Below are 27,018 nucleotides of genomic sequence, written 5' to 3'. Positions count from 1 at the left end.
TGGGAATGCTCAGATGTGCTGGCATACTGAGGCAGGTTAACAGGCAGGGGTCCCAGCTGTGCAGTGGGAAGTCTGCAATTAAAGGATCTGAGTCCTGGCACCCCCTCTTTCAAAAACACGTTTAAGGAATAAACTCAGAGAGGAGCAAAACAGTCAGGTGTGGAAGGTGAAGTGAGGACATTTCCCTGCTTAGAAATTTACAGCATGAACTCATAGTCTGCAGTTAACTTTTGAGCGTAGACGTGCCCTGAGAATCATCCAAGCTGGAGTGAGATGCAGGTTTTTTTTATCAGCAAGGGAAATTATCTACTGGAGCAGGAAACCGTGCACAAGCTCTGCCTTGTGATGGGATGGTCTGTGTTCCTTGTGTTGGGATTGTAAGGGGAAGATCCTTTCCAGTACAGGAGGCCCAGGGTCCTTTTGAGACAACCCCTCACACTGAGGTGTTCAGGCACCAGCAGAGCCACAGGATTCTGGAATGATGGCGAAGGACGTAGAGGGAAAGAACATGCAGGGGGGTGAGAAGGGGGAGAGCACACAGCTAATCAGGGGAAGAAAAGGGTAAATAAACCAAGGTGGAAGCATGGAGAAGGAGCATCCAGAATGCCAAAGGACCATGTGTTGGTCATGAGCTCAAATGTCCTGTGCCTTGCCTACTGAACACTCCCTGTTGTACCCCCAGGTGTTCCAGTGAGATGGAGCTGATAGCACTTCCCTGCTTTGGGCAGCAGTGAAATCCCCTGGGATGGGGTGTAATGCCCCTCCGTGCCATATGACTCATGTATGATAATAATGTGCTCTTAGTTCTGTGGATGAGCTGCTGCTGTGCCTGCTGCTTTCTGCGTTGTGCCATTGACAGATGAGTTTTTCTTGGGTGGCTGCAACTCCAGACGTGTTTGCAGGGCAAACATCAAGAAGTTCTCTTTTCTCTCACCTGCCACAGGCTGGGAGCACAAGCATGTACCTGCCTTATTGTGAAATAATTAATTGAAGATCATATTTGGAACATTTTTGGGTGTAATTGAGAAAAAAAAAAAACCAAACGAAAAACCAAAAATCCTTACAGCTAAAAGAACTGTAATTTGTGCCCTTGCTATAGAACTGGTGGCACAGGATTTGGTAGGAGTCTATGTCCCATATTTTCCCCAGGAATTACTCAGGCTGAGCATGTGAGGATTCCTGGTAAGTCAGTTCCTTCTGCACCTGGCAGGACAGGAGTTGTTCGTGGAAGAAGGCTGGATTGTTTTTCATTCTGCCAAACCTTGACTGCAGTGCTGCAGCGCAGTTCTGTGATTGTGCCCGGTGACTGTCAGCAGTCACCCCGAGGATCTGAGTTTTAAGTAGCCTATGATGGGATCTCTTCCTATTTTCCTTTGTGCTTGTGCAGCCCCTGGCAACAGGGACTTTGCTTTGTTCCCAACACTCCTCCTGGGCTGATAACAGCTACACCAACAGCTCTCATCTTTGCTGCTGTCACATTCCACATGCAAAATGCAGCTGGAAGTTGTCCTGGCTTGGGTGAAGGATTCTAACCTGAGAGCAGCAGTGGGCTGTGTTTGTTATTTTTCATCTTCTGTACCAGTGAAAGCCTGAGCAAGCCTGCAGAGAAGTGGAGTGGTGCAGGCTCTTTGCTGTGAAGAGCTGGTTGGAGGCAGGTTGTTGGCTAATCCTACACTTGTCTCTCTCCCCTGCAGCCTGCCACGAGTCCTGCTCCTCGTGCTGGGGAGCTGCTGAGAACCACTGCCTGTCCTGCGAAGACCCATCACAAGTGCTCCAGGAGGGGCTCTGCCAGGCCAGCTGTGGCCAGGGGTTCTACCCAAAGGATGGCATCTGCACTGGTAAATAACTGTGAGAGAAATGCTCTGCACAAGCAGCAATCAATATTTCATTTAGCCGTGCAGCAGCTGAGGCTTTATTCATGTCTGACAAGCCAGCTGCACCTTGTGCATTCACACTGGTTGAGGGAAGCTGTTGTTTGTTTGTGAGATTATTAATTCATTTAACATAATCAGATGCTGGAAGGTTTTAGGGGTTTTTCCTCGCTGAGCAGCTTGAAAATCTGTGTTGTTTCTGAGGGCTTGACAAATCCATTTGTCTGTGTAAAGAAAAATGGCCTTTAGCAGCAGGTCCCTGTAAATTTAATCATAATTCAGCATCACAGTAACTAATACCTGCACAGCAGATGTGCCTTGGGAGCTGGGAAGGTTTGCTGGGAAAAAGGGAGAAGAGGTGGCTAGAGGGAATTAAAAGACCTAAGTCAAACAGATCCTGAAGGGGAAAAAACAAAAAAAATCTCAAACAAGGAATGTCACATTTGCCACATGCATTTCAGTCTAACCTGGATTGCTGTTGGCAGCCACCTCCAGCTGCTTGGGAGGACTATCCATGGTCTGTCAGGGCTTGTTGGGCTTCAGGTGTGTGGCTCACACAGGTGTGTCTGGGCCACAGCTCGCTACAGAGAGCTTAAAAGCTGGAACGTGGTGGCAAAATTGTTGCTATTTGTGCTTATTCTGGATGATCAGGTTCCCTTCATTGTTGGTTCATGTCTGTACTAGGCAGTTTTATTCAGCTGTGTCTTAAGTGTGCAGGCTTGAAATCTTGTAGCTGAAAAGGAAATTTGACTTAGGTTTGTTTTTTATTGCTAGTGGTTTCTTGAAACCCCATGGCTGTTTCTTGGAACCTCTGAGGGTCAGACCTTTCTACTAAAAACCATGCATTTTGATACCCAGCTGGAGGTCTGCTTTGTCTAGTGAAAAGAAACAGAAATTGGTTAACTAAAATGCTTGACTCTTCTAAATATCCAGCAGTATATTGCCTTAGGGAAGCCAGAGTTCTGTGGTGCCCTTGGACTACAGGTCAGTTCACTTCTGAGCTGATTGCCTGGGATAATAGGGACCACAGGAATTGATAAGAAAAATTATCATGCTTGACTTTAGCTGCATTTTCCCACTTTGAAGAAAAGAGGGAGGGTGAAAATTGCCATTTTTTTGTAATTACCTTTTCCCCCTTCCTTCCTGAACAGCCTGGTAACTGCTGTTTGCTGTGCAGTGTCATGCAAAGATTTATAGGGTGGTTTCCATACATGGGGAGAGGTTGATGGCTCTGCTGTTCTCCCCTCGTTGGGTGCATGTCATTAATGAGCTATTCCCTTGGCAGCTTGTGGCCAGTCCTGTGAGAGGTGCTCTCCAGAGGCAGGCAGGTGTGTGAGCTGTGCTGCAGGGAAGCTGTTACACGAGGGGAAGTGCATCCCTCGGTGCCCAGACGGACATTACCCCAGTGCCACTGGAAGATGCAGAGGTAAGAGGTGGATTTTTTGCATGACCCTTTCCTAGGCTCTCAGGGCACCCTCCTGGTGTTGTCTGCTCTTCCCCAGGTGTGGGGAGGGAATTTGGAGAGCACAGAAATAGCAGTAGGGACAGGGAATTTGGGGTTTTTTTGTGTTTTCTTCGGCTCACTTGTGTTACTTGTTTCAAGTAACCTCTTTTCCTTGCAAAACATGTTGGGATACATATGCAAAACATTGTGTGGGTGAGAGTTAGTACTGTTAGTATTTATTAATACATGGGCACTTCTGCTCTCATTAGTTCACCTAGCTGAGTCTCATTCCAGCTGGGAGCTTTCTACAGCTGGAGAAGGCTGTAGTCAGCAACACCACTCTCAAGGAGTAAGAATGGGATGTTCCAGTTCTGTGTGCTCTGTTTCTTCATCAGCTTGTCACGCTTCATGCTCCACGTGCAAGGGACCTCTGGCCACTCACTGCACCTCCTGTTCCTTCCCTCTGGCATTGCACCAGGGCCAGTGCCTGGCGAGCTGTGGAGAGGGTTTTTACCAGGATCACAACATCTGCAAGGGTAAGCTCTGTACTTGGAATAAGTTCCTCAGCTGCTGTAAACCAGGTTTTGTTTTTCCTTTATCCCATGCTGAACCAGTCAATGCTTAATTCCTGCCTTCCCTGCGGATTGTTTGCTGCTTTGAGAATAAAAGCATTTGAATTTTCCCACATACTTTGTGCTTTCACTCCCCCAAGATTTAATGATTTCAGGGACTTTTTTTTTTCTTCTCTGTGTATGTTGCTAAAATCAATGTACATTGCTTCCATATTTTTCTCAACACAAGTTAAGAGGTGGATGAAATTCCACATACATCTGGTATGAAATTCCACACATTCACGGTATGAAGTTCCACATACATCTGGTAGATTTGCAAAGACTGAGGTCATCTTTGCAGCAGTGGGAAAAGTGAAAACTGGGAAGGTGAATTTCTGCTTCGTGTGAGCTCTTGACACTGTCAGTTCTTGCTGTTCCTCCTAATGAGATTGAGCTCACTGTTGCAGTTCCAGAAGTTAAAGGAGAATTGGCTGCCTGTGGCACGGGGCTGCAGTTTTTTCTTTGTTCATCAGCTTTCCTCAGGAAAAGAGCCATTCCTTGGGGGCGAGGGGAGTGATGTCAAAGTATTTTTCTAAAATCCCCGTTCCGTTGTAGAAAGCAGGACCAGATGCCTTGTCACTGTCTCTGGGAAAGCTGTCCCTTGTCCTTCTCCCTGGGAAGGCTGTGGCTCTGATGGCTCTCCCCCATGTGCCCAGGTTGCCACCCGTCCTGCCGCTCCTGTGCCGGCCCGGGGGCCGCGCGGTGCCTACGGTGCCGGGAGCCCGAGGATGTCCTGCAGCCTCACCTGCCTGGGGAAGGAGCTCTGCATGGCCTTTGCCTCCCTGCCTGCCCACCCCAGTTCCATGTGGATAGCACAGGGGTCTGCAGAGGTGAGGAGAGCTTTTCACAGCTCTGGGGTTTGGGGGGAGCTTGTGCCACATTTCATTTTGCTTGCCTCATGATTGCCGTGAGTGTTTAAACTCTGTAACTTTCCAAATGCCATATCCTAGTACTTTTGAGGGAAAATGTAATCTATGTAAGACTCGTGGCTGAAAGACTCAGGTACTTTTTAAATGCCTGTGTTCAAGCCTGCTCAGCTCAGCGTAGCCTGCTCTCCATTGAAGCTGAGTACGTGATTTTTAGCACTGACTAACTTTGAAGCAGGATCAGTCCTTAAATCCTTTTCAAAAAAGACTGAGCTTTTGCCTTCTTAGCCCTTGGAGCAGGTCAAGACATCCCACAGCAATCTTTTCTTTTGAGGAAGCTCTTCTGCTACATGCCCTGCAGCACACCTGCCATCCCTGCTCCTGAAATACCAACTAGGAAGCATTTCCATGAAGGCTAGGGTTTGGAAAAGTGGGTAGTGTGAGATATGCTGGGGATGCATGTGCTTTCCCACCAGTCAGAGAGGTAGTGACTTAAGTAAAGTAGTAGTAATAACAATAGTAACAAGACTACTGATGGCTGTTTCTTCCTGTTGGGAAAAAAACCACAAAACCCTACCTTTTAAAAGTGGACATAATTTAAAATCCAGTTATTTTGATTTTCTCTCTTTGTCTCAGCTCAGTAGAATGAGTACAAGCTCTTTTTTTTTTTTTTTTTTGCATTAGAGGATGTTGAAAAGGAAGAATTGTTTTGTTTGTTTGGGTTTTTTTAACAGTGACCTAGATGGGTATCCAGTGCTTGGAACTGGTTCCTGAAGGCATTAGTGTAGTGTGCAGTCCCTGCAGTGGCTGGGCAATGGGTTTTTCCTGGCTGAGTGCAGGTCACGGTGCAGAAACTGTGTGAGGGAATCCATATATCCCTGCCTCAGGTGGGTGAACAGGCCTGAGCAGAGCTCAGTGACTAAGTCCTGAACTAAGTCCTGGGGCAAGAATCCCAGCCCAGCTCCTCATGGTATTGGCTCTGCTGTGCCAGAGGTGGCATTAGAGTGGGAGTTGGATTTATTGTAGAAAGGAGTGAGTGTTCAAGATGTCAGACTCTGAGCTCTCACTATAAAATACTCATGCAAGGTTTGTAGGTTCAACCTTTTGGAAAAAGCAAACCCACAACATTGTGCAGAACAGAAGCACGTTCATATCTAAGGCAAAATGCTGGTTTTGTAGAGTCATCGAATGGCCTGGGTTGGAAGAGACCTTAAAGATCTCCCTGGTAGCCAGCTAAGTGTAGTTGTACAAATGATTTAATTTCATTTCTTTTGTCCAGCCCTGTGTGTTGTCTCCCCAGAGTCCAGAGGTGTGTGTTCAATTCACACAGTGGAACCTGTGGCCCCCAGCCACTGCTCTAATAAGTATGAGGGTTTTAGCTATTTATTTAATCAGATGGCTTAGTTGAAGATGGTTTGGTTTAGGGTCAGTGCCAGGAAAGAAGTGCAGTTTTTAACTGCACTCTTCCTTCTTTCTGGATCGTCCTTGTGATGAGTGTTCGCTTCAGATGGCCAGTCCACCTCTGTGGATGTTTGCTCCAGGATGGCTGATGACAGCTGTGCAGTGGTAGGAAGCCCTGCCTGAAGTAACTGCAGGTCACAGCAGAAGGTGATTTCAGCAGCCTGTAGGTTTGCAGAACCCCAGAACAACAGCATCACACAGTTGGACAGCTCAGCTTTGCATTTTGGTAATGAACTGCATGGGTGCAAAGAAATATTAAATACGCAGCTGTCTCTGCTTGCTCCTTATCTTTAGGAACTGCTTTCTACTTTGTACTCCTTTCTACCTCTCACAAGCAGAGGATCCTGTAAATGAAAAATACCTTCCTGTCATCCTTGAGAAGAGAGCAGTCTGGCCGTATTTTGAGGCAGTAACAAGTGAAATAAACCAGAATTAATTTGGTTTTCTGTGTGTTCTTGTTTGTCCCTTCTCTTCCCTGCAGAATGCCACTCCTCCTGTGCAGGCTGCATGGGGAATTCTTCCCAGGACTGCACATCTTGCCCAGCTTCTCACGTGCTGCTGGAGGGCAGGTGCCTCCCCACGTGTCCTGAGGGGCTGTTCAGCCATGGGGATCACTGCTCCTGTGAGTGCACCTGCAGCCTGCCCTGCTGCATCTCACTCCATGCACGTCCTGGGGGGCATTGCTCAGTGTAATTGGAGATGCTGTCCGATTTTTATGAAGCTGTTAAAGTATTTTCAGGGGAGAATAGGATAGTCCAATTTCAAGGAATGGAATCTCCTCCTAATGGGAGAGAGATGTACGCTTGGAATCATAAATTACACTCAGTTTTGCTCCTCAGGACTGTTTCCATGAATATATTTTGTGCTTTATTTCAGAATGGTGTTCCTAGCTTTTGTGCACTATGGAAAAAACTCTTCAATGGGCAACATCAAAAAATAAAATGCTTTTATTAGGCAAAGTCTCAAATTTAGAGAGAAAAAGCTTTCTTAAAGTCCATTCCTCTATTTATTCAATTTATTCAGCCAAGGAACAACTCTATAAACAGATTTATTTGGCAGGCCAAAGAAAGATTCATCAGTTCTGAGGTGTGCACTGCCATCTTAGAGCTGAGGTAACTGCTGAGTGCTGCTTTTCGTGATTTCAGGCTTCTATAAATGTTTTAGAAAAAAATTTGAGTGTCAGGAAAGTGGCATCTTGCAAGCTGTGTCCTTTTATTTGTAAAGAGCTTTGAAAGTAGTTTTTAAGAACTTTTTTATTGACTGGTAGCTGTAGTATTTTTATCTCCCTCAGATCTGTAGCATGGCAATCTGACATCTGTCTTTAAAGGTGGAAGGATACACAAGCAGTCCATGAAATATTTTTGAGCGCTCTTAAGCCACATTCCCTGCCATGTCTTTGTTGAGCTTTTAGCAGACGGAGTGGCTGACGAGCTGGCAGGGCATTCCTGCTTTAGAGGTTTTAGTTTGGGAGGGCTTGATGGAGAAATCATTCCTCAGCTTTCCTCTCATGCATATCGAGCTCCACAATGATGTTCATACAGTCCCAAGAGAAGTTTAATTTATCTCCCCTGTGCATCCCACTCTGGTTTTTTATATGCACAAGCATATACTGGAGGGAGGAATAACAGGACCAATCTCTCTGTCTTTTATCTTGTGTGTAGATCTATGTCTTGATTAATGCAGGGAGCAAATCACATTTTTTTAAACTGCCAACCCATTCCTCATCTTGTTTATTCAAAATGAGGATGTAAGAGCCTTCCAAAGCACAGCCCTGAAATCCCCGGTGCCTTTAGACCATTTTATGCCCATGTTTTGTAGGAGTAAATGATGGTGGGATGCTGGTATTTTGGGAAGGGAGAGGGTGAACAGGGAGAATAACCAGGAGTGTTGATTTTGTTCCTCAGCCTGTCATCCATCCTGCAAGACATGCCATGGCCCCTCTGATTGGGAATGCTCAACCTGCCACCCCCATGCCACTCTGGATCGTGGGAAGTGCAGGACAGGCTGCAAGGAGGAGCAGTACCTCAACCTGGTGGGGTATTGTGTGGGTGAGTAAGGGGAGCTGCTGGGACATGATCTGTCTGTGCCATTAAACTGCTGCTTCACACTGCCAGGAAAGCTGCTTAGGTCCTGCTCAGACCTTCAGGAAAAGGAGTCAAGTTAAAATTCGTGATCCAAAGAAGCAGTTTATGGGGCCCTAAAGAAAAGCTGGCACAGCAAGCATTGCTGTGTGCATTTTTTGGGAAGTAATAGGATTTCTGGATAGGGGTTATGCTGTGTGGGTGCTCAGTGCCTGCACTTAAGCCCATCATCTGAAACCACTGATTGCATTTATCTGTTTAAAAAGAAAAATCGCTTTTAATCCGTCACACAGACACGTATAAACATATCCTGGGAACTGCTCCAACAATTTCTGAGTTTTATCAAGCCTTTTTTTTTTTTATCAGGAAAAGCTACGGTGTGTGAGGCTTAATCCAGGCTGAACAGTTCCAAATGAGATAAGGAATCCTGAGAAAAGGCAAAAATGCATTAGAAGTAATAAATATATCCATTGAGAAGCTATTGTTCTCAGTTTAATATGGTTTCCCTTCACAGAGCCTTTTCTTTTCTTGCTTCTGTGTCCTGGATGTTTTTTTTTATGAAAGACTTGCTTCTTTGCTCTCCACATCTTAATTCTATGAACCGTTTCTTCATCTTTCTTTTAAACAGCAGAGGTTGTTTTGTCCACAGAGACAAAAAGAGCAGGGAAATAAAGTGTGTGAGGAGTGGAAAAGTATCCACAAAGTGTTGTACAGCTCCTTAAGAATTCAGGCTGGGGAATCAAGATGTTTCATACAGTCAGATGTCTATAACCTGGAAATAATTCAGCATTTCAGTGTAAAGAGGCGTCTCTGTCCTGTACAGTTTCAGGGGATACAGTGGTACTTGCTAATGTCCTGGCATGTCAGAGCTCTATGCACTTTATTTCTTCCACCTGATTTCCCCATTAATTTGCATTATGCTTCCTATGAAAGAAGTCCTGTGGAAAAGTGGCTGTAAATTTTGTTGGGAAAACCTTACTACTTTTTATCATCAGTCAGGACTCTTTCTGAGGAGGGTTTATTCTGCTGCTTTCATTATCCCTTTCTTTGGTGTCATGGATCAATTATCCTGCTCCCAAATGCCAGTGATCAGGGAGATGTCACAGTACTGGGCAGGAACTGGAAGCAGTGTGGAGGGCATTTCTTGTGGCATGGGAACCCTCAGTGTCCAGATGTTTCTTTGTCCCTTTGAAGCTGTGAGAACCCTTGCAGAGGAACTGAACTGAGGTTTTTTGCCTTGACAAAAAAGAGGTGGGCTTTATCCCTGGATCTGCAGTCTGAAGCATGTTGCTGCTCTTTGTGCTCTGTTTGTGTCTGGTGATTAAGAAGGATGTTTGTTGCCAGTTCTCCTAGAGATGAAGAGCTCCCCATCCAGGTTGTTAAGTTTCACTCATTCTTCTCATTCAGCACTGATTGAAATGCTGAATTTGCCCTTGCAAGTTATTAATTATCAGTTAAAGAGCAGCTGTCCCATAAAGGAGAACATTAGAAGTCTTGACACTCTCATAAGGTATGATTTGCATCAGAATCTAACAAAGCTTTTTCTTTCACTTCCCAAAGCAATATATTTTTACAATTATCTTCCCATTTATCTTTAATTCCTGACCCTCCAGGCAGAATGTGTTACAGCTTACAGGGCCTGCTGTGCATTATAGTCACCTGCCATACTTTATGGACCTGGAGGGGAAAATCTTTCACAGAGGCTGGAGAAAACCAACTGTCACTGTAAACCATTGCCTGGGAATTAATGGTGTTTTTGTAAACGTGTTCTTGGTGTAATCCATGTTACCTGAATGAAGAGTTGGAACATTTGCCTTGTTAATAGGAAAAAAAAAAGGGTCGTGTTTTCAGCAGTTAATCAAATCAGCATTTCACATTTAAGCAGAACAAAGACGAAATGTCCTCAACTTCCAGAAAAATCAGTGAGTCTCTGAGCTCTGTTTTGGGCATGCAGAGTTTGTGCCAATTCTTCTCTGAGAGTACTCAATTGATTAGTTTTATTTTATAGCCTAAGTGTGTGTACAGCAATGTGCTTGAGACTTTAGGCATCCCCTCTTGGATCTCACAGCTTCTGTTAGTTTTGTTTTCCCAGTTCGAAAACTCTGTGACTTCCCTCTCCCTCTTGTCCAACTCCACTTCAGCTTCAGGAAGCTTTGCAATCACCAGTCTGAAAATCCCAACCCCTGCTGAAAGTCTTGTCCTGCTCATAAACCCCTGCCCTCGCTTTTCTCATTCAAGGTTTCCGTGTTGATCTGGAACCTTCCCTGTTGATCTTTTCCTGACTGCATGGAAGGGCAGTTAGAGAAATGCAGAGGCACTGGTGTGGAAGAACACTGTGAACACCAACTGATACAGAATCCCATGTAGTCTGGTCTGAGCTCCAGCTGCAATTTCCAGCTGCAAGGGAGCCAAAACCCCTGTGTTCTGCAGGCTCTTGCTTTCTTAGGCTGTGTGCACTTGGGAGAATGTTCAAAGCTAAACCAGAAGAGCTTGCTCAGGAGGGGGCCTGTAACAGGCTTTGCTGCCTTGCTCTTAAAATTCCAGAAGGGACACTCTGACAACAAGAAATAGACTCAGTTACTTGTAAAATTAATGAGCTGTTGCTGCCCTTTTAGAGAGACATTGATATCATCACAGGGAGCTGGAGATTGGCTGAGCAGAGCAAGAGGGGCTTGGCTCCACTTACTCACGGGCGTGCAGCCTCCTACAGAGTCAGCAGCTGAGCTACCAGAGGAGGAAAAGTCTTTTCCCTGCTTTGCTCTGGGTTCCTTTGTGCCGGGCACCATCCAGCTGGATGTCCCACCTCACATTGCCCAGGGAAGCTCTCACACAGGATGCAGGCAGATCCCTGCAAACCTCATTGAACTTCACCATGAATTCACTTTGCTTGTTTGACAGGTGACAGGTTTTGCCTGAGTGACAGGTTCCCTTTCAGGTCTTGGAAGAGAGACAAAAAAAAAAAAGATTCTTAGAACCAAAACAAGCCAGAAATCCTGGTCAATGTTGCATATCCTTTTAAACCAGCCACCCTGACTTGCTTTCTGGATTTACTGTAAGACCAGAGACTTTTTGCACTTTGAGGTGTCTATAAAGTGTGTGATGTTTTCAGTGCTGATTTTAAGTCATGCTCTATTGTAAACCTCAGGTTTCAGAGCACAGCACAAAACTTGCATCAGGAAATACTTTTCTGGAGAGCCCCTAAGAGGCGTGATGTGTTTAAACAATGTGAGTGGGTGATTGCTTAGCAAATGGTCGAGCTGAGAGGCAGAATTGCCACTGGTTTCCTTTGTGAGCATTCACAAACACTTCAGAGATGGTTTTGTCTCCCCAACAGCCTCTTTTGTCTTTGAACAACCTGTAACAGATAATTTCTATATAGGAAGGGCACAGTTTTCTTGCTTTATTTGCTAAGAGGAAGCTAAAGAGGGTGTGGAAGTCAAGTAACTCTGCAAATCCACGTACTTCCATTCAGCTTTACAATGAAAAATTGCAAATTTGAAAAACAAGGAGGGCCGACAGGGAGAAGGCAGAAGCAGGAAACAAGTAAGGCTGTGGGGTGTTCCTGAGAAGCACAAGGAAGATATCCCCCTTCTGTTAGTCCTTGCTTCAAAGGGAGCCTGCTGTGAAAAAGTGAAATCATCTCTCCCTAAACAAAGCACTTCAGTTCTTCCCTCACTCTCTCACTTGCTCCCCAATGTCCCTCAAATTCACCATGAGCGTCAGCCCTGGGTTTTTTGTTGCTGTTGTGTGTGCTTTGATCTCCAGGCTTGCAAAGAAACAAGAGAGTGATGGGGCTGATTCATCCTAAAACAGTAACTGGGAAAACTCTTTCCATTTGTAGGAGCGAAAATAGAGGCTTGTGAAGAGAAAACTCCACTGTAGCAGCAGAGTTTCGTAGCTACTTAGATTTTTAAATGTTAGTTTGGGAGAATCTAGGTTTTTTTGCTGACTTTTTGGATAGCCTACTTTTTCTCAGCCTATTTTTATGCTCTATTTATGAAATCTTTTTACCAGATTTGTTAGTCATTATACCCTGCCAAAGCTCTTTATTAGAGACCAGTGGCTCCAGCAAGAGATTCAACTGGAGGAGTACTATTTTAGTAGTAAGGAGAGTCAACGTATTACCAGGTAAACGTGGAAGTACAAAAAACTGATTTGACTTAGGCTAATTTTATTGGTTATAAGTGCCTAAAACTCGTCACCTCGTCTCCAGCCCTGTGCATACAAATGACAAGTACTCAGGGCCTCCTGGATCATCTCGTGGTCTTTGCTCCCTAAGGTGGGCTGCATGTGATCCTTTCTGGCTCCAGGGAGATGGCAACTCTTTCCACTCTGGTGTCAGTGTAGGTTTGGGATTCTGGCTGTGAAGGTTTACACCTTGGGTATGGTGTTGTTAGCCTGAGCTGTGGGAAGCTGCAGAATGAGCTGTAACCCCTCTGAGGAGGTTCTAAGGTTGGTCACTGAGTTGGGGAGCATAACCTTGTGTGCTGCCTTGCTTGTAGCTGAAGCAGAGTCTCTTCCTGCACACCTGCACCCCAACTCTAGCTGGTAATTTCCCAGTCCGAGGCTGAGCGCACAGGGCAGAAACTCCATGGTTTCTATACCCTGTAAAAGCAGGAGGTGAGGGAGGCAGCTCTCTAAGAATCCCTGCCTGCAGTCAGGACTGGACCAATTTCTGAGCTGCCTCAGGGCTTTTGGAGCAGTGTTTGGTAAGAATCACCTGTGTGTGACATGCGCTGGGGCAAGGCTCCAGTCGCTGCCGTGCCCCTGCAGCTATGGATGCAGAATTCCTCCAGGCTCCCATGTGAACCTGTCTTCAGCTTGTAAATTTAGATTGCCTGACAATCTGTAGTAATGCTGTCACAAGAGACAAAAGGCAGAAAGGTGAACCTGCAGCAGAAATCTGACAAGAGGCCAGGTACTCAAATCAAGCCTCATTGTTACATATCTTTCAAGACAGTCGTCATTTCCTTTATAATTTTCTCAATTACCATAATGAGGATTAATTTGGCTTCCAGGTTGCCTTACACTGTGCCTTTGTGCACACAAAAGGCTTGTTGTCAAACCTTTTGAAGCACCTAAGTTCAGGCAGAGGTCAGGAGACACAAGCTTGTGTCCTGCTAGCGAAGAATGGGAAAAGGAAAAGGTTTTGAGGCACTCTGATGCCACTCTTGGCCTGGCTTTGGGGACTGCTGTGGCTGTTTCAGGGTATGGATGTCTGATTTGTGTGGGAAAACGTGAACAGCAGGAACTACAGGAGAAGGTCATACAGCTGTACAGGTTCTGCTCCTCATTTTTCCATGCTGGGAGCAGAGGGAGGTGAGTGCCTGAGGCCTTCAGCGGAGCTAAAGCGAAACCTGTAGGCAGAGGCACTCAAAATCAGGGAAAGGTCTTGGGAAGCAAAGGGCTTCGAGCTGGCTTTGTGCAAAGCTTTCCCAGGCTCACTTAGGGATGGGAAGGAGAATACGTGAATGGGGCAGGAGGGATGCAGAGGAGAAGTGAAAATGTTGTGGTGCTCAGGAAAAGCACAAGATGAGGAGGAGTCAAGAGGACAGGGATGTTCCTCGGATGTGGGAGTTTGAGGTAGCAGGACTTGCTCTCCAAGTTCCATCCCTAAAACCCTCCTGGCGCCGTCATAAGCTCTGTGCTGTCCCTGTGTGCTCAGTGTCCCTTGTTCCCTGCTCCCTCCAGACTGCCACCCCCTGTGCCAGCAGTGCGTGGCCAACCTGCAGGACAGCGGCAGCGTGTGCCTCAAGTGCCAGAACAGCCGTCACCTGCTCCTGGGGGATCTCTGCCTGCCTCACTGCCCTCCGGGACACTACACCCACAGCGGCGCCTGCCAGAGTGAGTGCTTCCCACACACGCCTCGGGCAGCTGCCAGGAGCTGCCTGGATCCTTGTCACAAGTTCCTCTCAGTGGTTCCTGTTCAGCAGAGAAGCTTTGTCCAGCTGGCGGGACACTACACTTGAACAGTGCGGGTTTTTTTTCTTGCTGGAAGGGGTTCCTCAGGATGTCTTGCAGCCTGAGGTGGAACATCACCTAAACGAAGGTCTGTTACTGAGGCTTGTCTTGCTGCGTTAATGGCCCAGAAGGCAATGGCTTGTAGCAGCTCCTAAAACAGAAGGCAAATTTCATTCAGCTTTTTAGGCTGGGGTGAGGGATGCAGCACCTGGGGTGCATTTTATTTTCTAATGTGTTGCATTTTATTTTCTAATGTGTCCCTGCATCTTCTCCACTTCTAGTTGTTGATGTGGTTTCGTATTCCAGTCATTATCTGAGCTGCTTTGTACTCCCTGGGCTCTTAGAAGGAAGAAGGTTCCTTTTCTTGTTCTGTGGCTGACAGAGACGTGGTAAAGCTCAAAGCTGAGTAAAGGGTATTTAGTTTCAGAGAAAGGAACCAAGACCAGATAGTCAGCACAATGTAGATGCTCCTTTTGCAGGAAGTGGCATTTCCTAATCCAGTTTAGGGTGGGTAATATTTCAAAGCTTCTCTCCAGCATTCCGGGAGGTGTGTGTTTATTTGCCTGTTTTTGACAAATGAGATCTCAGCGCTATGAAACATTCTCTGTGACACTTGATTGGGAAGGTGAGAGAGAGAGAGAGAGAGAGATATTTAGCCTTCCTGGAAATGTAAGCCTAGGGGTGACATTTCTTCCCTTTGGTTTAAAGGTTTCATTTAAAAGGAGTCGTGCTTATTTCAGACTGTGTCAAAGCTCATAGGACATTTTGTTCTGGCTTTTAAGATCCTCAGCACAGCTCAGTGTGGTCGTTTCTGATTCTGTTGCCCACTCTCATTCATGATTGATTTTACACCTATCATGATAGGTGTAATGATGGCATCAATCTTTAGGTAAAGGCCTGTCGAGAAGTAAAACAGACCTAGTAATTGTGTATGTAACCTCTCTGGAGAAAGTAATAGGGTACATTGGCCTCAGCCACTGTGGTATTTTAAATCTCTCTGGTCAGACTAAGAAATGAACCTGAGAAATCATGAGGAAAATGGGGAGAGGGTGCCTGGAAGTAGTCTGGTCTCCATCGGTGTAATTCCTGCTGAATGGATGGATGCGAATCCTCAGGGAAGTGTGGAACTGTCAGAAAAGCACTAGATGGTTCCTACATAGACAAAGAGGATCTTACCTGAAGGTAGCTGGGAAAAAGCATGGGAGGGAGCTATGTGCTAGCCCTTTTTTCATTCTTTTCTGTTGGACAGGTCCTGGCCAGATCCTGCAAGGGCTTTTCTTAAGAAGGGAAGGTTGAAGAGAAGAGAGTCAAAAGAGCCAGAAAGGAGAGGGTCCTTTCTTGGGCAGGAGGCACTGTCCATTCCCAAGGGCTTGGACTTGGCAGCAACTTTCGGTGCTCGCCATCCCTACTCAATCTCTGAGAGTGTTTCTGCTGAAGCTTGTGCAGCTTGCCCTGAGACCCGCTTTTCCTTGAACAGAAACACTGTTTTTTCGTTGTCCCTGCAGGGTGTCACCCTTCCTGTAAAACTTGCACCGGCGAGGGTCCCTTCTCCTGCTCTTCCTGCAACGCCAGCCTGGTCCTGTCGCACACGGGCGCGTGTGCTCCTCTCTGCTCCCTGGGTTACTACAGGGATGCCAGGCAGACCTGCAGACGTGAGTGCCTCTCCCCCAGCCATCTCTCCTTTCCACAGTGCATCTACCAACGTGTCTTTTCTTGTTCCTTTGCTCACTGTTCCCTTTGCCTGGAAAAGAAGGGTTTTCAAGTGCCTAAAAATGCGATGTGACTTGACAGAGGTGATGAGCTGCCTCGGGAGCACAGCCTACAGCAAGGTTGAAATTTGAAAACAGTTGCAGTTTTGTTATTGACCTCAAAGATAAGAGGTTTTGTGTCCTGCTGTAAAAATCTGCAGGAGCATTTGTGTAGGTTTCCCTGTGATGGATTCTGGACTTGATGAAAACTTGGCAGGTTGAGACCAGTTTTAATCAATCCTTACTAAGACAAACCCCCTCCCCACTGCACTGCCTGCCAGTACATGCCATGGAAACTGCAATGTAGCATTTATGTCCATTTCTGCTCATGTGAAACCCCAGGAGAAACCAGGTACAGCTTTACAGGCACAGGCCTGTGCCAATCCTAATGATCTGGTGGAATTGATCTGTTAGTAAGTTCTATTCCTACCCTTGCTATCCTTGGTGAATCAGGGCCTCTCTTTTCCTTGATTATTTTGTGTTCACTCTGGCTCTGGGTTGTTCCTCTCATAATTATTTGGCTTGATGTTCCAAAATACAAAATGGTATGGCCCAAAGATATAAAAACCTGGATAAAGCTCTGCTTGAGCTGTCCCACTATGATACACACACACCTACAAATGAGTGAATAGTGAAGTGGTTTGGTCACTGTGAACCTGAACACTCAGGTTAGTGAAGTCCTGCATTACCCTGATTTAAATTTTCCTGGTTTATGATAAAATAACTCTGTTGCACTGAGTCCAGGTATCAATGTCATCCTACCTAGACCAAATTTTATCGCTGATGAAGTCCTGCAGGAGGAAACCCATGTGGTTGTCAGCTTTACCTGCCTTTTGTTGAAATTGATGGCTCTCCTGAAACTCTTATTTCCATCTGATCAGCAGAAATGGAGACACCTTACATAAGTTCAAGGAAATAGCTGGAAGGACTTGTACCACTCTTCTGTTGAGAATAAAAAAAAAAGATATTCAATAATAATAAAAAAGGAGAGTAATAAAAAGTAGGAATTAAAAAAAAAAGGATTCTTGCTATTCTGGCTGGTTTTCTACAAGCTCAACAAAATACTCAGTTTTCTCCTGCAGTAGGGATTCTCTTACTGCTTGCTGCACCTGTATATCTCCCCTCCTAATTAACATACTCCTTTCTAATGAAAGTTTTCCTGTTGACAGCTCCTGCCTCAGGATGTCAAGGTAGACCAGGAATTTTCCTGAGGCCTGCACCTTTCCTGAATTTGATTCAGGGGCACAACTGCAAATGGTTTTTTTGTTGTTGTTGTTGTTTTTTTTTCTTTTTTTTTTTTTTTTTTTTTTGCAAGCCGATTCAGCTCCTCTAATCTATTACAAATGGCTTTTTAAGAAGTGTTTGTAATCCTGGGAGCAGGAGGCTCAAGGCCAAGTGTGTTGGATTTTTGTCATTCCAAGTGTCACTTGTGCCTTTTCAAGTGCTGCTGATAAGCCATGGAGATAGAAATTGTCCCAGGCTGCTGGGAAACTGCCACTTGGAGGGAATGAAGATTGTTTAATCGGGGGTTGGCTGTTAGACTGAGAAAATCTGGTTTCTCCTCAACTTTATTTTAGTCTCTTTGCACTTTTGAGGAACTCGGGGTTGGAATGAGGTTCAGAGAGGTGCTGAGTGCAAGTATGGGCTCTGGGAGATATTTTTGAACTCAATGACATCCTGGCCCAGGAACAGCAAGAAGCTTAACGAGTCCTTCATGGGCTTAAAAACACAGATATGGAGTCCTGCTGATAAAACAAGCAGACAGGTTTGCTTCCAGATACAGTTTTTGCTTATTCTTCTGGCATGCCTCCTGATTTCCAAGGCTTTAGACCTCTTGTAGAATGTTTTACTGTATTTTGAGTAGTTGATTCTTCGGAAAACTTTTAAAAAGTGATTATTTTTTTTTCATGTAATATTCTTAAGTGAAGAAAAATCTGAGTGGCACCACAGCACCTAAAAGCAGCTGCTTGATTCTTTAGGTAAACATTTTGCTAGAAATCATTTGTACATCAACAAAATGCAGACCTTCTGTGACTTTTCTTAGAGGAGCTAAAACAAGGAACTGTTTTGAAAAACAGTGGGTTCTTGCTTCAGTTAGAGCAACGTGGGTATTTTCACATTTACTTTGGTACTTGGAGGTTTTTTGGTCATAAAACTGTGTTTTGAATTAACATGTCAGTATTTATCACCCAAACTGTTAGTACAGCCTCCTGCGAAGTTTAGTTCCTGGACATCAAAGAGGTGGGTTGAAATATTCTGAACCTCTGGACTTTGATCCTAAACTCAGTAAATCCCTGAGTTACTTTTTTCCTTGGCATCTTTACTGCTCCCTGCAGCTCCAGAATTTCACACTGTGCACAGATAAAAAGGTGGAAACGTTAAGTGAGATGAAATGGGCCTTTGGTTCCACCAAGGATTGCAGCAGTCTACTCTGCTTTTCCAAATTTGTGTGTTGCTGGGTAAAGAGCTGTCTGAAATGCAGGTTGCACAAAGGAAATGTGAAAAACAGAGTCAGGGAAAGCTCTTATTTGGGGATTTTGATTTAGGGTCATTGTTTTACCCTGACCAGTCCAGAGGAAAGTGAGAAGCAGCATGAGAGGACATTCCAGCCTATTCCAAGTAGAATGAGGCTCTTTACACTTTGGAGAACGTGAAAAGGACCAAAACAAGGAAAAACTCCGAAGTTTCCACGGAGGACAAAAGGAGTAACAAGGCTGCAGGATAACACCATTTTTGTTGGTGCAGTCAGCTGGAGCATCAGGAGTGACGCTGATTTTTCCTTGTCTTTCCACAGCTTGCAGCAGCCAGTGCCGGAGCTGTGACTCGGCCACAGGCTGCACATCGTGCAAAGATGCAGCCAAGGTCCTGCTCTTTGGGGAGTGCCAGTACCAGAGCTGTGCTCACCAGTATTACCTGGATTTTTCCAGCAAGACTTGCCGAGGTGAAAAATACGTTGCTGGTTTCTAGGGGAAAAAGAAATAAAGAAATAAATTCAAGTGCCTCGGCTAAGAATCTGTTAGGTGGCAGTGGGAGCTGTGCAGGTGGCCTCCGTTAAAAAGGGTGTAGGAAGGGGGAAATTGTTCAGTGACAGGTTGCTTGCAAGGTTTCTGCAGTTTGGGGTTTTTTTTTGCTTTTTGGGCAGTCTTCTGTCACATACTTGAGGCTTTCAGTGGAACAGGATTATTGCAAATCACTCTCTTGTAAATGATTTTGTAAGTGAGCCAGCAAAGTTTTCAGGGGTCAGCTCCAGCAATTCATTTAGTCATGGGTCACCTGATAACGAGTGAGCTTGCCAGGATAAGTCTCTTTTCGGGGGCTTATCTGGCCTCCTGTATTTACCTGTCTCTCTCTCTGTCTTATTAAATCCTGCATCACTGGATGGCTGCAGAAACAGCAGTTGGGAGTGATTTTTTTTAAAAGACACGTGACTTGAAAGATTTGCAGTACTCCCCAGCAGAGTGTTCCGTAATGGAAATAAGTGATGTTTTCACACAGCTCGAGTGCCAAGCCCTTGTGCAGGGTGAGCACCCCAGAAAGGGCTGACCTGAACTGATTTTTGTTTCCTTCCAGAGTGTGACTGGAGCTGTAATGCCTGCAAAGGTCCCCAGAAGACTGACTGCCTGCAGTGCATGGAAGGCCACGTTCTCCATGAAGGAGCTTGCGTGGAAGAGTGCCCTCCAGCTTTCTACAGGGAATCGGACACGTGCCAGAGTGAGTTTTCATGGAGCGTTACTTCCAGCGTGTTTCCCTGCTTGTCTCCCAAGAGCTGGCAAGCTGAGCTCTTTGCCTGTTCTGTTTAGGGTGTGATCAACCCTGCCTTCAGTGCCACCAAGCAGACAAGTGCAGCCTTTGCCCAGCCCCGTTCTTCCTCCTGGGAAGTCTCTGTGTTCCCAAATGCGGGCAGAGATATTACGGAGACGAGGCGCAGCGCGAGTGCACAGGTAAGCACAGCGAGCTTGATCGTGGGCAGATGAGGAAGGAATCTCTTGCCAACTTGCATCATAACGCTTTGCCCACCATCTTGACTCTTTTTGTCAGGTAGGTGAGACACACATAGTGATGTTTCTGCTGGGACCCTGGGGACAGCTCTGCGTGCCGCTGGCTGCGCTGGTTTTGCCGTGTCTCAGTGGGGTTGTGCTTTCCACCCGATGCAGCTTGTCCTCCTGGATGCCTGGAGTGTGCCAGTGACAGCCTGTGCCACTTCTGTGATAGCACCACGTTTCTGAAGAATAAGACCTGTGTTTCTGCCTGTGGCCAGGGTTTCTATGGCAATACATGGACCAGAGAGTGTGAAGAAGGTGAGTGTCTCCAAGAGGCAGCACCATTTATCATCAGTGTAATGCCAGTGACAAAATATCTTGGGGGAAATCCCTTCCTGAATCAAGTTTAGTGGTTACTTATCCATTCTTTACACTAAGCGAAGATTTACTCGTGTGCCTGCAGTTGGCTTTCAATTCTGTGATGGGGAAATCCAGGCGGGAAGCCTTTTGCCCGAGTCATGCTGGGGATCAGGGTGGATTGCAGTCCACCTGGGTCAGAAATGAACAGGGCACCCAAAAAATAGTGGTGACAGGCATGACGCCAACACAGCCCGTGGTGATTCCTGCAGCAGCACTTCTCCCTTCTTTCCCTTCAGCCAGCAGGCATCCCTGGAGCTCCCGTGTGAGCAGCACCCTCAGGGTGGGGATTGGCGGGGTGCAGCCCCTAGACCTGTCCTTGCTGGGCGTGTGCGATGCGGCCGGTGCCTCGGGCCAGCTGCTGTTCCACGTGGAGAGCATTCCCTCCAGCGGCCGGCTGGTGATGCTGCTGGACGGGCAGGAGGTGCCGCTGAGCCAGGGCCGCCGCTTCGGCTGCAGGGACGTGCGGGAGAGGAGGGTCCGCTTCGTGCACAGCGCAGAGGAGCCCAGGTGACTGGGGGGAGGCTTTTTCCTGAGCTCCTGCCTCACCAAAAAAATTGTTCTGTCTTGCGAACAGCTATTTCCTTCTTCCTTGGAAGCATTCCTACAGGGAGGCACACTTCTCACTGCTGCTAAATCAGCATACTTACACTGTACCACAGTGTAACTGGTGGTGCAGAACTCCTCAGTTCATGGTAGGAGAGGTCACTGTGGCCCAACTCCCAAACCTTCCGTGCTTTTGGGTTGAGGGAATCTGTCCCATCTTCAGGATACTCAGCTGAGAGTTAAAACCAGCATATTTGATTGTTGCCACAGTTTCATTATATTTTTAGGAAGATGCTGAAGTGATGTCACTGCTGTGCTCTCTGGCATAGTTTGCCTTCAGCCATTCCTCGTTGGCCCCCAGTGTGAGCTCTGTTAGTACCCTGGAATAATTAGTGGTGATTAGTAGCTGGCAAAGCTCACACTGCAAGGATGTAGCAAGGAAGCAGATTTTTCCTGCATCCAGGCAATAAGCCAGCCACACTGCCAAATTTCACTCTTGATTTGCATCACCATAAAGCCTTGGCACCAGAGTGACCTCTGTGGAACTGTTCTAAATTTCTGGCTGTATAAATCAGGGAAGTCTTTGAAGACTTTCCGGGTGTCCTGATGCCAAGAGTTAGCTGGTGTTCACCAGACACCAGATTTCTTGCATATGTTCCTGTATCCTTTGTGTTTTTTTTTTTTGTTTTTTTTTTTTTTTTTTTTTTTTTTTTTCAGTTTACCTTGCAGTCACCATGAAACATCAGCATCTTGTCTTGAGAAACAAAGCTACTTTTTTACTAGTTATTACTCTGCTTATGATTTATGCTGTTCCTTTCAACTTCAAGGTGTTTGGGTGGCATCCCTGAAAAGTAAATGGGAAGGAAAAAATCCTGGCAAGTCCCAAAGCCAGAAAAGTGACGTTTTTCTTTATCAGAGAGTGGCTGACATTTAGAATTGGCACTTTATCTTGGGGATGCCATCCAATGTGGATAACATTACTTAAAGGGAGATGAGGGTACATTATTGCACAGCTAAGGGTGGTTTATTACTTGTTGTGACTGTTGTGAATCTTCAGGAAAAAATACTGTATAAACATAATTTAAGAAAATGTGAGGTAAAGCTAAAGCTCATAAATATTAATTTATATTATCCTATATTTTGTCTTGCTGGGGACCTTTTTAGGAAAGGACAGTTTACCTTGAAGGTCAGTGATCAAGAGTCATTCTCCCACCTTGAGGTGATCAACATTCAAGCCTTCTCAACACAGGTAACAAAGCCTGGAAAAAACCCCAGATTTTGTACCATTTGAAGCCCTGGTTTCTTGCAGGGATAACAGAGGAGCTGGGCAGAACTTGAGCAGGAGTTCAGATCAGGCAAATTGGACTCAACTCTCCCTTAGGGGCAGCAGCCAAGAGTCACTTGGAGGAAAGGGACTTGGGGAATTGACTGCAGAAGCTGGCCTGTGTCATTTTGCTTGTGCAGGGAATTGCAGCTGTGCAATCATAGAGCAATTATCAACGAGGGCTGAGGAATCCCTACTGCTCCAATTATCCTTTGGACCTGCTGATGGCTCCAGTCCAGCCTCTTGCTGCAGGGCAATTGGGCCAGGATTGATCCCGATGGCAGCAAAGCTTTGACACTCAAGTTGAAAGCTCTGTTCTAGGACAGCTGGGAATTAAATCAGCATGAGCCATTTAAAGTGCTTCTCTTAAACTTCGCACCACTTCTGGGCAAGGTGATGCTACTGCCAAGTGTCTGTGTCTCCTGCATTATTGTTATTTAAAGTCTGTGGCACAATTTGTGGGTCTCACCCCAGAGGGGGTACGGGCATCTTAGTGAGTTCCAGGTTTCCAGGGAGGCTTTGCAGCTTGCGCTGAGCTTTTTCCAGAGTGGAAAGCTCAATCAGAAGTTGTGACTAATTGGCATATCCTTACAAATAGAGGCCTTAAAGTGTAAAAGAGAATCTGCTGCTCTTAAGGCCCATCTGCAACCTCAGAGGGGCACCGAATGACTACAGGGAACTCTTCTGGTGCTGGCTCCTTCCTGCCTACGAGCCTGGATCAGCCGCCCATCCTCACCCTGAGTAATTTAAATTCCGTATCAGTCATTCCCATAACTTCTGGAAATCAGAAGTGCTCTAGTTTGTCCTTTAGAATAAGACAAACTGTGGGTTTTGATCCTGCCGTGTGTATATTGATTCTGGCTGGTGCTGAGATCTTGGCTCAGCCTAATCTCTTGTTTACCTCAGTAGGACGTTCACCTAAGTAAGAGCTGCAGTCGCTGCTCCAGAATACATAAGTGAGGTTTAATGATAGGAATTGTGCCTTTTGATCCCTAATAACCCTAGGAAGTTGTGCAGAGGTGATGTGACAGCAGTTGGCTCCCTGATGGATGCTCCCAGGGCTTTGACTTTGTCTCTGCAGGACTGCCTCCCTCCCGAGGCAGTGCATTACCCATGGCAAATGATGTTTATTGGGATCAATAGAGACTGCAGATTGAAACTTTCTTGATGACAAAGAACTGGAGAACTAATTTAAACCAGCAGAAATATGGCCTCTAGCAGATCTTTGCTATAAGTTGAGTAAGGCTGTGGGGAGTGTTGGAAATGAAATAAATACTTCTGATGAAGACACCTGGTTTTGCTGTCATCTCAGAAGGCTAATGAGGATCAGCTTGAGTCAGATGCTTTCTATATAAATATCCCAGGTTTTTGCCTTTCCTAAGCTTAATGTGGCATGAGAATCTTCTTTTAATGGGACCAATTCAGTTTAAATGTTAAAGTGTTATTAGATCTGCCTGTGGGGTGGAAAAGGTGTGGAGAGTGAAATGAGAGATTTCCAGCGATGAAGTGAGCTGATGTCCTTATTCCCAGACTTTTAATTCCAGCCTTTGATCATGATCCAGTCTCCCTGGAGACACCTCAGAGCTGCTTTTATGTTCCAGGCCCCGTACGTGTTCAGGAACGAGCCCCTCCGTGTCAGCAGGGGGGAAACAGCGACGATATCGGAGCTGGTGCTTGGCCTGGGGGACAGTGACAATCCTGAGGACATGGTGCTGATGGTTTTGGAGCCTCCACGGCATGGGAGGCTGCTGGGGCCTGCTGGGGACCCTGCCACCTTCAGCCTGGGTGACCTCGAGGGCGGGCGGCTGCGCTACGCCCATGACGGCTCCGACAGCCGGCAGGACACGGCCCTTCTGCAAGTGAGTGACGGGTACCACTTCCAGAACATCCTGCTCCACGTCAGGATTGTTCCCAAGGTATGTGCCAGCACATAAACCCTGGCAGGCAGGTGCAGAGTCTGGAAGTGTCACTCTGTCCCTGAGGTGTCACTAATGCTGAGTGTCCAACCAGAGAAAGGAGTTGACTGGTTGGGTTTTGGAGGTCGCCCCGATTCTTGGTTTGCGACAGCTCAAACTGTGCAGCTTTGATGATTCTGAGTCCATAGTTAAATATTTGATAAAAAGTAATAAATTGTAATAAAACAGATGGAGAAGAAGCTGAAGATACCTTCATTCCTTATTAATGTGAAAGAGTAACAAAAAGTTGAGCTGTCAGTAGAGAAGGTCACGGTTGGCAGTCCTTTATGCAGAGATCTGACACAAGTTCTGACACAAGACAGTGAACTGTCTTCAAGTTCCACCCTTTGGAAAGGAGTTAGGAGGAGATGTCACTGCCCCTCTTTTGCCCTCTCTGCTGTGTTAGATGTCTTTCACAGCAACTTGGGCATGACAGTTTGAATGGAGCTTGGCGAGCACTCCGTGCGTCCCTGGAGTTCTGCACAAGGAAGCACTGATCCCATTTGGACCCTGCAGGTTCTCCTGAAGCTGCAGTAGTAATTAATGTTAATTAGTGCCGTGGCTCACACAGCGGTCTGGGGATGAAAAAGGATTTGCTTTCAAGGCTGGTGCTTGGTTATTAGACTCCTGGAATAAGAGGAGCTCTGCCTGTGGTTTCTTCACCCAGATGGCTTCCGTGGCCCTAAGGAGCCTGAGTAGGATCACAAGGACAGTGGAAATGCTTGGACACCACTCTGTGTTCTTTGTAACACCTTTTTTTTCCCCACTGTTGATTAAGCAGGTTCTTGTAAATGCCAGTGAGGGTGAATTGCTGAGAGTAGTTTTTTTTCCTTTTCCTGTTTGGTGTTCCGTTGTCTCTCCTTATCGTTCCACATTTCTCTGTGCAGCGCTTGGCTACAGAGAAGGATGAAGGTGGTGACAGAGGTGAAAGCAGGGCAGCTTTTAGGGCTTTAGCCGGGCCCTTTGGTTGCTAATGGCTGCTTTTCCCATCCAGACCCTTTTCTGGAACTGTTGCAGTCTGAACAGGGACATGGAAGCCTTTATTTTCCGAGAGGCCAGGGGAAGCACAGAAAAAAAAGGCAAAAGGTGTTTATTTTAAGGATACCCCAGACATCTAGAAATCCAGCTAAGGGAGGTCTCCAAGGCAGATGACCTTGCTCTGCCTGGGAGCAGGTAGCTGAAGCAATGGACCAGGGAACTTGTGAGCCTCCGTGGGCTCTCTGAAAACATTTGACTGTGCTGTGAATTCATTCTCGTTAAACATATTTTTAAAGGAGATTACAAAGCAAAAACAGCTGTCTCATGAGTCTCTTCTTATTAACAAACAGCATCAAAGCCATGTGGGAATGGTATCACAACGTGCTGGATGGGTTTGATGTGGCCAGTGAAGGAACATTCAGTCATTTAGTGACCTAAAAGAAGAAGGTTTCCATGTTTATAACAGACCCACAGTGTAAGCGGAGTACAAATTAGGTGGGTGGACAGCAGACATGCCAAAAGGGAGGTCAGAAATCATCCTGTAATGTGGCTCCCTTTCACAAACATCTTTTTTAGCTCTCTCTCCTCCCTGCAATGAGTCATTTATCAGTTTGGGAGCTGATGATGTGGGGTAGTAAATGCGGAGGAAGGTGTTCCCTTAGATGGAGCAGTCAGGATTTTGACTCATCACACAGTTCAAGGTGAACTGCAGCCACAGCCAGTTTCAAGGTGAATGTGCAGAAATCCAGAAAAGAAGTGTCATTTACAGCAGCTGGGGTTACAAGAAAGAACCATGGCATGGAAGGGGTTTTTGGTGACCTGTCCAAACAAAGCCAATTAGAGCCAAAAAGGGCTGATACAATCCTTGAATGCCTGAATAGTGTTACTGAAATAAATGGCAACTGTAGTGAAACTATTATTGCAATCCAGTGTTGACATCGGCATTTCAGGAAGCTTAAACTAATACTGGACAAATATTCATTTGGAAAAAAAGAGGACAACAGGAATAGTTTGAAGGTTAGGAAACCCACTGAGTAGCTAAAGATTTGGGTGGATGCTCAGAGAGAATGAGGCTAGTGGTAAAAGACAAAATTATGGAAGGAGACTTGGGTCAGGAGCAGGACATTAGGAATTAGAGGACAAGATCAGTTCTGTAGGCTGGGAATTGGGTCTGAGGGATACAGCAGAAGGATCCATAACTATTTCTCCAAGCAGACCACCAGGGTGAAATGCATAAGAAATTCCAGAATGCTCTCCTTTGATCCTTCCTTTTCCCTCGAAAGTCTGTTTCCATCAGCGCAGCACTGCTCACGTTCCAGCCTTTCCCTGCTGTCCCCCTGCCTGCAGAGTGCCAGGAGCCCCCGGCTGGTGACCAATTCCATGGTCTGGGTGCCCCAGGGAGGAATGCTGCAGATCTCCAAGACAATCCTGCACGCTGAGCTGCCCGGTGCCCGGGACTCTGACATCACCTACACCATCACCGAGGAGCAACCCAGACATGGTAAATCCCTCTGGAGTTCTGCTGTGCAAGAGCAGCACCCTCCCATGGTGTTATGTGCACTCCTTATTGGAGTGAGTGCTGCTAACCTCATCTTTTCCCACTTTTAAGGGCCATGCAAAGTAACCAAGCATTTTTGCCCTTCCTGATCATGTGTGTTTCTCCAGTGGAGGTGGAATCCTGGTCTATTTACAGCCCTGAGAGAGCAGAATCTTTCTGCCAAAAGATATTCCTCCACGGTGAATTTCTGGTTTATTTGAGGAGCACAGAGTAGTAT

The 27,018-nt window shown here is 46.1% G+C and overlaps 1 protein-coding gene across 1 annotated transcript in view; it reads left to right on the top strand.

Annotated features, from left to right (window-relative positions):
* The window catches only part of FRAS1 (Fraser extracellular matrix complex subunit 1), a 76,355-nt gene that overhangs the window by 18,712 nt on the left and 30,625 nt on the right, over positions 1 to 27,018 (top strand). Inside the window, exons 13-28 of the mRNA XM_062493678.1 lie at positions 1,695 to 1,838; positions 3,157 to 3,297; positions 3,711 to 3,851; positions 4,583 to 4,756; positions 6,735 to 6,875; positions 8,158 to 8,301; positions 14,026 to 14,178; positions 15,801 to 15,947; positions 18,838 to 18,984; positions 19,614 to 19,754; positions 19,844 to 19,984; positions 20,198 to 20,341; positions 20,680 to 20,950; positions 22,151 to 22,235; positions 23,912 to 24,226; positions 26,591 to 26,744. Of these exons, the coding sequence (XP_062349662.1) occupies positions 1,695 to 1,838; positions 3,157 to 3,297; positions 3,711 to 3,851; positions 4,583 to 4,756; positions 6,735 to 6,875; positions 8,158 to 8,301; positions 14,026 to 14,178; positions 15,801 to 15,947; positions 18,838 to 18,984; positions 19,614 to 19,754; positions 19,844 to 19,984; positions 20,198 to 20,341; positions 20,680 to 20,950; positions 22,151 to 22,235; positions 23,912 to 24,226; positions 26,591 to 26,744 (2,583 nt within the window). The remainder of the gene's footprint in view (positions 1 to 1,694; positions 1,839 to 3,156; positions 3,298 to 3,710; positions 3,852 to 4,582; positions 4,757 to 6,734; positions 6,876 to 8,157; positions 8,302 to 14,025; positions 14,179 to 15,800; positions 15,948 to 18,837; positions 18,985 to 19,613; positions 19,755 to 19,843; positions 19,985 to 20,197; positions 20,342 to 20,679; positions 20,951 to 22,150; positions 22,236 to 23,911; positions 24,227 to 26,590; positions 26,745 to 27,018) is intronic.

This window comes from Cinclus cinclus, chromosome 5 (genome assembly GCF_963662255.1).
Source record: "Cinclus cinclus chromosome 5, bCinCin1.1, whole genome shotgun sequence".
Taxonomy (NCBI): domain Eukaryota; kingdom Metazoa; phylum Chordata; class Aves; order Passeriformes; family Cinclidae; genus Cinclus; species Cinclus cinclus.
The sequence above is the reverse complement of the archived record's forward strand: the minus strand, read 5'-3'. Positions and strand labels throughout refer to the sequence as shown.